The sequence below is a fragment of the Globicephala melas genome, chromosome 20, assembly GCF_963455315.2.
Source record: "Globicephala melas chromosome 20, mGloMel1.2, whole genome shotgun sequence".
In the NCBI taxonomy this organism is placed as follows: domain Eukaryota; kingdom Metazoa; phylum Chordata; class Mammalia; order Artiodactyla; family Delphinidae; genus Globicephala; species Globicephala melas.
Window position 1 is genome coordinate 13,487,819 of NC_083333.1, and position 12,441 is coordinate 13,500,259.

The 12,441-nt window shown below is 47.1% G+C and overlaps 1 protein-coding gene across 1 annotated transcript in view; it reads left to right on the forward strand.

Annotated features, from left to right (window-relative positions):
• GLP2R (glucagon like peptide 2 receptor) overlaps nucleotides 1-12,441 on the forward strand; it is a 50,593-nt gene that overhangs the window by 7,647 nt on the left and 30,505 nt on the right. Inside the window, exons 3-6 of the mRNA XM_030861416.2 lie at nucleotides 603-707; nucleotides 3,457-3,578; nucleotides 8,770-8,876; nucleotides 10,836-10,989. Coding sequence (XP_030717276.1) covers nucleotides 603-707; nucleotides 3,457-3,578; nucleotides 8,770-8,876; nucleotides 10,836-10,989 — 488 coding nt within the window. The remainder of the gene's footprint in view (nucleotides 1-602; nucleotides 708-3,456; nucleotides 3,579-8,769; nucleotides 8,877-10,835; nucleotides 10,990-12,441) is intronic.

A 12,441-nucleotide genomic window follows, 5' to 3' on the forward strand; every position in this document is an offset into this window, starting at 1 on the left:
CCATAAGGGTGGGGCTAATGTTTGTAGTATCTCATTGCCAAGTGCCAGGATGTAAATCACACCCTGAGCTTGAGGGGCCCAAATATGTCATAATGATCATTGGATTAATCTTCAAACAGAGAAATCCGACCAGGTAGTGCTTGCGTCAGGTACACATGACCAAGAACCTGGATCCTGCAAATCCCCTTATATCCACTGGTCATTTTGCACATTTCATATTAAGGGTGTTCCGGGATCTAACTGGTGAAGGTTTGACAATTATTTAGTTAATTATGGGACAGAAGATGCTGGCTGAACATCCAAGTGTCCTCCTGACCCTGAGTTTCTGTGAGAGTTCAGCTCATGTAAAGTAAACCAAAATCAGTGTGACGTGCACATTGACATAAAAGACTGGACCACCGCCAGGGGTCAAGTTGGGTAGACAGAGCCCCAGTGTGGGGCTGCATGAAGCATTCCCGTCCTCTCCACGTGGTTCCTCATCTTTGGCCTGTCTGGAGAGTGCGACGCCCCTTGCTGGTCCCTGTGCAGCCCACACCAGCTTCTGACGCCAGAGAGGTGGGTTCTGGGCTCCATCAGTTTATTTTGTCCTCTTCTTTCCGCAGGCACAGTTTGTAACGGGACCTTTGATCAGTATGTGTGCTGGCCTCATTCCACTGCAGGAAATGTCTCTGTTCCCTGCCCTTCATACTTACCTTGGTGGCGCAAAGGTAATAAGTCTTATTTTACCAATTTCTAACATTTCCTTTATGGCCGGTCCATCCTGGGCAGCCCAGCCAAGGGGTGGTTAGAAGGCTCCAACCAGGTTCTTTTCTCCAGACCGCTTCTCCCACGAAAGGTCTCCTTCTAAGCTGTCAGTAACACATCTTCCTTTTCCTCTCTGCTTCTTCTCTTTTCTTCCTGCAAGTCTTCTGTGTCTGGAGGTTCTGTTTATATCAGAGTCCTCTTTTCTTTGAAGAGCTGAGAGTCCAAGTCTGGCTACCACAGACTTTGCTGCAGTGAGAGTAAGAGTTATCACCGTCATGGAGAGGAGAAAGAGATGTGGGGCAAGACGGGGATGCTCACATCCATGCAGTTCTTGCTTCCCAGATGGAGAGGAAGGCCATCAAGACTACCCCTGCAGGGGCTTCCCTGGTGGCGCAGTGGTTGAGAGTCCGCCTGCCGATGCAGGGGACGTGGGTTCGTGCCCCGGTCCGGGAGGATCCCACATGCCGCGGAGCGGCTGGGCCCGTGAGCCATGGCCACTGAGCCTGTGCGTCGGGAGAGCCCACAACAGTGAGAGGCCCGCGAACCGCAAAAAAAAAAAAAAAAAAAGACTACCCTTGCAATAGCGTTGGGAGGAATTGGTGCTTTTCAGCCCCATGGGACTTGGATGGAGAATTTTACCCTTAGCTTGCCCTGAAGTGACCATGATTTAGAACCCACCTCCACCTGCCCCAGCAGCCCAGCCTCCTGGTTGGGAGTGAAACCAGGGTGGGGAGTGAAACAATTCAAATCTAAGAACGGGCCGCTATTCTCAAGGAACATCAGTGATTACAAAGTTCCAGGCCAAACAAAATGAGAATGGCTTTCTTGCTTTCTTTCTTTCTTTTTGGCCACACCGCGCGGCTTGCAGGATCTTAGTTCCCCGACCAGGGATCAAACCCAGGGCCTCAGCAGTGAGAGCATGGAGTCCTAACCACTGGACCGCCAGGGAATTCCCGAGACTGGGTTTCTGAGAAGCCAAGATGGTGATATTTTGTACTTAATTTCAGCCCAAGAAATCATCACATCAGTTAAAATTTGGTTTCAATATTTTGATGCCTCCAGTACAAAGAGAGAGAATTTCGAAGGAAGATGCATTTCTGGATGGGAGCAGTAGTGGCGTATTCTATGGAACTGTCATCTGGGGGAAATTCAGTGGGAATCAGCCCAGAAGGCCTGAGGATGTGAAGCTGAAGGGAAGATACTGGAGAGTTTGCTGGACCAGCGGGGTCAGTTCAGTGGAGAGGAAAGAGCTTGCTCAAGTCAGGAGCCCTAAGGGAGGACTTTATACTCTGAGACTCTGGGAAAGTTCCCAGCGCCCTCTAAGCTGTGGTTTCCTTGTAAAGTGAAGTGAATAACAGCCGATTCTTAAGGGCATTTTGAGGCATGAATGGGAAGGCACACACTGGGTCCACCACACAGTAGGTGCTTCGTAAGTGGGAGCTGAGGCCGAGCCCCACTAAGGTCACACTCCTTGGATTCCTTCAGGGCTTTAAGGACCCGAAAGTCTGCGACGCCTTGAGCGCACATGGAACGGATCAGCATCGCCCAGCTCTACGGTCTACCTGTTCCTTCCCAAGAGCTAAAAACACAGGTCGATTCCACTTTAAGAGAAAAAGTGATCAAAAACCCAAACTTACAAAGAAGTTGAGTTAAAGGCCTTTTAAAAAAAATTTGGGTCCTGGGCTGCTGAAATGTACTCAAGGGAGTGTGAGTCCCAAAAGGTAGGAAGTTACTCTTCCCCTCGACACTGTGTGCATCGAATGTTTAGAATCCAAGTGGGGCGCCTGACGTCAAAGGAGGACGTGGCACCAGTGGAGGGGTTTGGAGAAGAAAAGATGGAGCAGAGCTCCTGTGGATGAGATTAGAGGAGCAGGAGCATTCGAATATGAGGAGGGAGAGGGTATACAGGCACAGAAGACTGACCACGTGGCTGGGGCCTGATCGCGAAGCCAACCGTGCTTCACGCTCCAGGCTTTAAACTCCCCTCTGTAGATAAAGATTACGTGGAGCCAGAGAAGGCGTTAAGGCACGAGAAGGACGTCGTAGGGTTTGTGGTTTGGGGAGATGACGTTGGTAGCCTGTGGCTGATGAACTGAGGGATGGAGGGGGATCGGGGAGGTGAGTCCGGAAGCTCCTGCAGTGGTCCAGAAAAAGAGAGGCTATGAGGATGTGTATACAGGCAGAGGCAAGAGCTTGGGAAGAAGAAGAAAGAGTAAAGAAAAATATTGGAGGTAGAATCGTCAAGACTTGTCATCAGAAGCAGGAATGGAGGGACAGAGAGGGGTAAGGCCCTGCCCAAGGCCACAGAGCTCATAGGTGGCAGAGCTGGCTTGGTCCAGCGCCCTCTCTTCTTCATGGCACGGCCTCCTGGGCATCAGGAAGCCCCAGGTCTGCGTCTCCCAGCTGGGCCACACCTTGGGGGGCTGTCACATCTCTGAGTCACCAGGGACCGTTCCAGCTCCAGGGACTTTGGGTAAACACAGCAGACATTAACAGAACATGGTTTGTTATGAGATGGATGTAGAGGCTTCCGTGTTTTTCTTTCCATCCTAAATAAACAGCAAGGATGCTGTGAGCCCCCAGAAGGGGAAGTGAAAATTCCTTTTCCCCGGGATTTTCCACAGCTTTGCGGTGAGGATGAGGGCCTTCCCACGTGCTCGGGGAACGGGCTGCGTGTTCTGACCTTTCCCCCAGAGCTGTGTTTACTTTCAGAGCACTCAGGAAGGGCCTACAGATACTGCCTTTCTCAGGGCACTTGGCAGACGCTGGAGAACTCCACAGATATTTGGCAGGACAACTCCGAATGCGCTGAGGACCACAGCTTCAAACAAAAAGTGAGTCAGCTGGGCTCGGTGAGGACGGGCCCTGGGGCCCGAACCAGCCTCTGCCGGGGTCCCCGCAATAGGGGCCGCACAAAGAGCCTGCTTCCAGTGCACCTGCCCCAGACTCACCTGGGAAGGTCCTCCGTCACCCCAAACAGCAACCCGGACGGCAGCCACAGAATCCCTTCTGCTGCTGGGATGCGATGTGAACCTCCCAGGGAAGGCGCCCCAGCCTCTGTGCTTGCCGTTCCATCCGCCTGGAACACTTTCCCCAGCTCTTCTGTGGCGCCTCCTTCCCATTAGTCACGTTTCAAGCTCAATGTCTCCTTCCAGGTGAAGTCTTCCAAGGCCACCCCATGGAGAACGGTCTCCATGGTCACTTTCTACCACTCCCCCCAGCCTTTACAGCACCTGTCACTCTCTGAAATTCTCTGGCATCCGCCCCCTCCTAGAATGTAGACTTGGTGGTGGCAGGAGACAGTGTGTCCTGAGGGACACACACCTAGCAGCCGGGGTACAAGCTCAAGGCCAAGGGCCTGGCAGCCCGACTCACGTCCAGAGTCTTTGCTCCCTCGTTCCTTATACCCCACCCTTCACTGCTCTGTGCCTCTGCTTCCCCGTCCATCCCCAGCAGAGTGTATTTATTGCATGTACCGTGTGAGGGTTGAAAGAGTTGATAGACATACAGTTCTCTGGAGAGAGCCTGACCCCTCGTCACCACGACGTAAATAAGAGTGCTGGCTCCGTCACCAGGATCCAGCCCATTCGCTGGGCAGTAAATCGTCATATCGTGTCTGTGGTTCCTTCCCAGTGGGAACTGGCCCATCCTTGCCTCTCTTGTCTATCACATCTTCCCATCAGGCATGAAGAACCTTCCATCAGATCCTCTACCTCCTCAGGGAATTTTTTCTCAACCTCTTTTTAACTTTATTCCTTGAGTTGGCAGAAGTCCGTGTTCCCTAGACCCTGTGACAGGTCACACCTCTTAAAGGTATTAAAATCATACCTGTGGTTGGGATGGATTCAGCTTATCTCAAGGATGTGTCTTGACGTTTCTCACAGCGTCAAACTCATGCTAACTGCATGCCGTGAACTGGGCACTTTGTTTATATTTCTTATCTTCCCTCCTGGATGAAGCTGCTTGAGAACAATGACAAAGTCAGAGTTATATCAGAATGCATGCCACCCCCTGGCCCAGTGCTGCTAAAAGTGCACAAAAGCCTTTACATACAGTGGGCACCTAGGAAATATTGAATGAACGGTTTCACAGATTCTGAGTCAGTGGGCGTGTGGTGGGGGTCTAGGTGTCAGTACTGGTGGGAAAGCTCCCCAGGTGACTCTGAAGGGACTGGAAACAGAGGTGGTGACAACGAATTCACCAGCAGGTGTGAGGCGCCTGCTGCTTGCTCTGGGCTGAGGTCTGCCGACAGGGACAGCAAAGCAAGATGGGAAAACTGCACTTTCCAAGACAGGAAGTAAAGTTTTCTCTTTTTAGAGCAGTGAGGACACGGGCATTGCCTCCCCCTCTCTGCAAATGGCCATATTTCCAAGAAATCAAATACTTAAAAAAAAAGTTTCTGGCCATGTTTACCTGTGTTTCTAGTAGAGGGCTGAATTTTTGCCCAAAAAAGGCTAGTGTTAGTAAATCTTTGCCCTTTGGAGTTTTGGCAAACAAGGTATGTTATGTTCTTCCAACTGACAACTCACTGGGGGTCCTTATGCATGTTAACTGGTGCCTTTTTAAGGAGATTGTGTATGTGTGTGTGTGTGTGGGGGGGTGTGTGGGTGTGTCTCTGTCTTTCAAAATTGTACACACTATGTCTTTTCCGTCTTCACTGTGCGCTCATGCACTGTGGCCGTAACTTCTGCAGTTTAAAGTGTGACAGCAAGAGTAGCACGATTCTCTAAAATTTCACTGATAGCAGATTGGTTCTTACTGTAGATCTTAGCAACCTCAGCATATGATTTTTTTTTTCTTTCCTTATTAACTCGAGAGCTTTCATCTTTTCACTTAAAGGAAGCACTTTGTGGCTTCTCTTTGGCACATCCGAACTGCCAGCATCACTACTCTTTGGGGCCATTATTAAGTAAAATAAGGGTCACTTGAACACAAGCACTGCTGTACCAAGAAAGTCTAGCTAATAACCAAGAGGGGTACTAAGTGACTAACGGGCAGGATATGCTGGACAGAGGGATGATTCGTGGCTCAGGAAGGACAGAGCAGGGCGGTGTGAGATTTCACCACGCTACTCAGGATGGCGCACAATTTAAAATTCATGAATTGTTCATTTTTGAAATTTTCCCTTTAATATTTTTGGATCGAAGGTTGACAGCAGGTAACTGAAACCACAGAGAGCAAAACCGCAGATAATGGGAAATGACTGTAAAAGAAAAAGTTGATAAATTGGACTTTATCAAAATTAAAAACTTATGCTCTTTTAAAGGCACTGTTAAAAAAATTAAAAGGCAAGCCACAAAATGAGAGAAAATACTGGCAAAACATGTATCTAACAGATTTATATCTAGAATATATAAAGAAGATTTACAATTCAAAATTAAGACCAACAATCCAATTTAAAAGACGGCCAAGGGCTTCCCTGGTGGCGCAGTGGTTGAGAGTCCGCCTGCCGATGCAGGGGACACGGGTTCGTGCCCCGATCCGGGAAGATCCCACATGCCGCGGAGCAGCTGGGCCCGTGAGCCATGGCCGCTGAGCCTGCGCGTCCAGAGCCTGTGCTCCACAACGGGAGAGGCTGCAACAGTGAGAGGCCCGCATACCGCAAAAAAAAAAAAAAGACGGCCGAATATTTGAACAGATACTGTACTAAACAAAATGTACAGACGGCAAATAAGCACGCGGAGTGATTCTCAAATCATTAATCATCAGAGAAGTGCAAATAAAGCCACCATAAGATACTGCTACACACCCATTAGAATGATTAAAATTTAAAAGACTGATTGTAGGAAATGGTCGTAGACCCTCAAGCAGCTGGCCCTCTGGTGGGAATGTCAATTGATACAACTTATTTAGAAAACAGTTTAGCAGTTTCTTGAGAAGTTAAAACGTACACCATGCTACCGCATCATTCTATTTCTAGCTATTTATCTGAGAGAAGTGAAAACCCATGTCCACATAAAAACTTGTACAGAAATTCTCAGAGCAACTTTATGTGTGAGAGCCAAACTCTGAAAACAGTCCGAATGTCCAACAGTGGGTGAGTGCGTAAATAAATAGCGGTGTATTCACAATGGAATACTACTCAGCAATAAAAAAAGAGTAAACTATGAATTTTTTTTTTTTTTTGCGGTACGCGGGCCTCTCACTGTTGTGGCCTCTCCCGTTGCGGAGCACAGGCTCCGGACGCGCAGGCTCAGTGGCCATGGCTCACGGGCCCAGCCGCTCTGCGGCATGCGGGATCCCCCCGGACCGGGGCACGAACCCGTGTCCCCTGCATCGGCAGGCGAACTCTCAACCACTGCGCCACCAGGGAAGCCCCAAACTATTAAATTTTTTAAAATTTTAGATTTACTCTGTATTGAGTTAATATTGGTCTACAACATTATTTAAGTTTCATGTAGACAACATTCTATTGCTACTTCTGTATACCCTACAGTGTGCTCGCTACCAAAAATTTACTTTCCATCTGCTGCCATATAGTTGATCCCCTTTACTCTTTTCACCACCCCCTGCCCCTCCCCCTCTGGTAACCACTACCCTGTATATACGTGTTTCTTTTTGTTTGGTTTGATCATTTATTTTGTTTTTTGTTTTTGTTCATTTTTTAATATTCCACGTATGAGTGAAATCATACAGTATTTGTCTGTCTCTGTCTGACTTATTTCACTCACCATAATACCATCAAGATTCCTCCATGTTTTTGCAAATAGCAAGATTTCATCTTCTTTATGGCCGAGTAGTATCCTTGTATATATTTACCATACCTTCTTTAGCCATTCAACTGTTGCTGGGCACTTAGGGTGTTTCCATGCTGTTGTAAGTAATGAACATAAGAGTGTATATATCTTTTTGAATTAGTGTTTTTGTATTCTTTGGATAAATATCAAGAAGTGGGATAGCTGGATCAAATGGTAGCTCTAGTCTTAATTTTTGGAAGGAATCTCCATACTGTTTTCCATAGTGGCTGCACCAGTTTGCATTCCCATCAACAGTGTAGGAGGGCTTGCTTTTCTCCACATTCTCACCAACACTTGTTATTTCTTGCCTTTTTGATAATAGCCAAGGAATGAACTATTGGTACGTGCTATGACATGGATGAATCTCTAAATAATTATTCTGAGGGAAATAAGCCTGACAAAAAATAGAATACTTATAAGATTCCATTTATATAACATTTTAGAAAATGCAAACTACCCTCTAAAGGCAAGGGATAGTGAGAGGGGGTGAATTACGAACGATCACAAGGAAACTTTCGGGAGGTGATGGAAATGTTCATGATCTTGAATGTGATGATGAAATCACAGATATATTCATGTCCAAATTCACCAAGGTTTATACTTTAAATAAGTGCAGCTTATTGTCCCCCAATTATACTTCAGTAAAGCTGATGAAAGAGTTATGCAGAGAAGTTTAGGCATAACCTAGCAGGTAATACGTATTTACTGTGGGTTCTTGTGCAAAAATTTATTCAGAAACATAATCTTGATGGCTATATGCACAGTGGATTGAGTGAGAAGATGGGATTTCCTTTGGAAAATCACACTTAATAACAGAATTGCCAGTAAACTAACCTCTGTTCGCAATCAGGGTATCCTGGGACTCAGGGAAAATATTCCAGTGTTTAAGTGGGTCTTTGTTAAAGAGATCATCTGTGAAAAGTTACTTTAGGAAGGAGACACATCCAGATGGAAACCCGGCCCTGTCTTCCAGAGACAGGGACCCCGATGCCCTAGGGACAGCACGCTTGGGGGCAAAGAACCTGTCCTCATTCCCAAGATGTCCTCTTGTCCTGGGCACAATGCTCTTATGATATCATGAATCTCAGTGCATCACTGCTGGGCAGTGGGACCAGCCATGGAGGTGAGACCCCCAGTGGGCTCTTCACTCATGAAGGTTCCTCGAACTCTGAGATGTGCCAGAGAGCTGTGGTATAAACAGGTCTGCTAGGGTTCGGGGCATGGAGAGGGGGCTGGACACCGTAGCTGCCGGGCTTGGCGGTCACACCTGCTCTTTCCCTGCGTTCAGGTGGAACACCGTGCCTTGCTGTCGACCTTGCAGCTGTTGTACACTGTGGGCTACTCCCTCTCCATCGTCTCCCTCTTCCTGGCTCTCACCCTCCTCTTGTTTCTGCGGTGAGTGGAACTTCTGCTGTCCCGTGTGCAGACAGGTACCCAGGCATGTGCTCGCTGGCTCCCTTTAGAAGGCAGGAGACTAGGCTGGATGATTTCAGGGCTCCTCAGAGCTGGACGGGATCCGAGAGAGTCTCCAGTCCATCCATCCCATTTTGTAGGCAAAGGAAAGGGATCTCAGAGGTCCAGAGAAAGACACTGAGTCATGCCAGGTCGCAAAGCACAGCTAGGACTGGAATCTGGGACTCCTAACTGCTTTTGCCTCTTGGATTAGATGACCTCTGCCCAGCCCTGGTCTAAATTTCTAGTTACACCCATTACTACCACAGCCCCTTCCCACCACAACTCTACCAGATGCATTATTTTTATGGACGAGATTAAAAAACAAAGTAGTGAGCGGGAGAGCTGGGCTTTTAATCCAGGGCCCTCGGACTCCAATTAGCCGTCAATCATTGGAGTGCTTCATTGGTGCCAGGCACTGTTCTAAGCACGTGACGTGCATTAAGTCATTTAAGTCTCTTTGTAATCAGAATTAAGATGAATTCTAATCCTAGGAGATTAGCCTTATTATTACCCCATTTTATAAGCGAGTTAACTGCAATATGGAGAGATGACGTCACTCGCCTACCATCACACAGCTGGCAGGTGACGGAGCCAGGATCGCAACCGGGCGGTCCAGAGCCTGAGCATTTTCACTCCCTTCTACTGTCTTTCAGAATCCAACACCTGAAGGCATTTTACTAAATCACGTTTTTAGAAACGACCCAAGTGAGATATTTATAGACCCCCTAGGGAGCCCTCCAAGGCCGTCTCATGGTCCTGGTCCGTTCAGGAACATAACGGAGTGTAATGTGGCAGAATGAGCGTTGGACGCAGATGCGGAGGCCTGGATGGGGACCCTGGAGACCTGGATGCTAATTCCAGAGCAGCTCCCACCTGGGCTCTGCGAGGCCCAGGGCTGGCCCCACCTGACCCCTCAATCCCATGATGCTCTTGAGGCCCTAGAGCAGAGAGTGGAGTCATGACCAGTTACCCCGCTGGGAGAACAATTACTGAACAATGGGAGAGAATTCCACGGCCTGTGCCCACTGCTATCTGTGACCTCCTCCACTCACCTTCCCAAAGTCCCAGAACCAGGCCAGGAGAAAATAACTTCCTGGCCCTGGAGGAAGTAACTTTAGCAGAGCCTGGGTTGACCACGTGCCCATTTTGTTTCTGGCTCTGGGGATGCATAAATAGCAAAACACAAGGACCTGCTCAGATCTTTTTGGAAACTAAAAAAGTAATGATAGCTCTAAGCAAGGCAGGACTGGACGGACATAGGCTGCACAGGGGCATAGGCAGGGCTGTGAGAGCACAGTGCTGGAGAAGGGTCCTTTCGCTAGAGAGACCGAGGATGCGGAGTTTTACATCAGCCGGCACAGGAGGCTCCAGCTGGGTGAGGGAGGTCATGAGAGCTCTTAAGTGCCAGGTACTGTGTGAGCACTTTTCACCCATTAACTGGTTGAATCCTCCTGTAGCCCTTTGTGGTGAGTGCCCTTGTTCTTACAGGGAGTAGAGTCTCGAGAGCCATATACTGACCTCAGAGTTTCTGGGTCTAAATCTCAGCTCTGCCATTTACTGCTCTGGGACTTTGGACTTAAGCTTTCTGCCTCAGTTCCGCCGTTTGTAATGTCGGGAGCTGTGAGGAGTAAGGATACCCGTAAGTACCCACAGGCAAGTAGCTTGGAACATAGCCTGTCATGTTGAGCATTCTATAGATGATAGCTGTGATTTTCTCCATCTTACACGTGAGGAAAATGAGGCACAGAGAGGAAAGATCCTTTAAGGCAGCTATCCAGCTCTGGAGACTACACTCGGAACCTGTGCCCCTCAGTGGCAGATACACAGGTTTCAGGCACACACCTGTTGGTCTGAGCCGTTCTTTTCTGAGGGAAGACACCCGGTTTTCTCCTTGCACAGAAAACTCCACTGCACACGCAACTATATCCACATGAACTTGTTTGCCTCTTTCATCCTGAGAGCCCTGGCTGTGCTGGTGAAAGACGTCATCTTCTACAACTCTTACTCTAAGAGGCCCGACAGTGAGAAACAGTGGATGTCCTACGTGTCAGAGGTATGTCCTTCCTTACCGTTGGCCTCGACCTGGTGGATCAATACTGGAACTGCAAGAAGGTGAGGCTGGGCAGGAGAAGAGAGAGATAAAGCGGTGTCAGTCTCTCTGGTTAGAGATGCATCACCTAACTTAAAAAAAATTCAACCTCCTGAGAATGGGGCAGGTAAAGGAAATCAGTAGCAGAAAATTTCACCGAGAGGCGCGTTATACGCAATGGGTGGAAAATCTCTTCACCTGTAGACAAAAGAAATGGACCAGATCAACCTTTTAAAATTATTACTGTGTTTCACAGCAGTAAAGCTTTTCTACATCTGTTGAGATGGTTTTTCCTTTATCCTGTTAATAATGAATGCAGTAACCTCTCAAACTACCTTGCACTGCTGGAAGAAATCCAGCTAGGTCCTCATATAGTAATCTCTCTCCCCTCCTGCTGGACTGTTTGCTTAACACTGTGTTTTGTTTAGCAGTTCCTCATCTACATTCAGGAGTAATTTTCTTTTCTTGTACAGGCATGCCCTGCAGATACTGTGGTTTGGTTCCGGACCACTATAGTGAAGCAAATATCGCAATAAGGCAACTCACATGAATGTTTCGGTTTCCCAGTGCATATAAAAGTTATGCGTACACTATACTGTAGTCTGTTAAGTGTGCAGTAGCATTGTGTCTAAAAACATAATGCACATCCCTTAATTTAAAAATACTTCATTGCTAAAAAATGCTAACCATCATCTGACAACATGGGGTTGCCACAAACCTTCAGTTTGTAAAAAACACAGTATCTGAGCAGCCCAGTAAGGCAGAGTACAATACACGAGGTATGTTTGTACTGCCTTTATCAGCATAAAGTTTCTGCTGACTTCTCAAGACAAATGATCTCTTTCTCACTTCTCTGGAAGAATTTGTTTAAGATCGGTATTATTTCTTCCTTAAATGTTTGATAGATTACCCTAGTGAAGCCATTTGGGCCCAGAGTTTTCTTTATCGCAAGGCTTTTAATTATGGATTAATTAGGACTATTACATTCAGATTTTCTGTTTCTTCTGGTGTCAGCTGGAGTAATGTGTTTCTCTAGGAATTTGTCTACTTCATTTAGCTTTTCAAATTTATTGACATATTGTTTATATTCCTTTAAGATCTTTTTAAGGTCTGTTACATCTATCGTGGTATTCCTTTTTTCATTCCTGATACTGATTATTTTACCCTCACTCGCTTTTCTGCCCCCTTGATAATCCTTGCTAAAGTTTCTCAATTTTACTGGACTTTTCAAAGAACGAACTTTTGGCATTGTTGATTCTCTTTATTTTATGTCCTCTATTTCATTGATTTCTGCTATTATCTTTATTATTTCCTCCCACGTACTTTCTTTGGCTTTATTTTGCTGTTCTTTTTCTAACATTTTTGACATACTTAAGGTAAGTCACTTTCAGCCTTTTTCTTTCTTAATAAATGCAC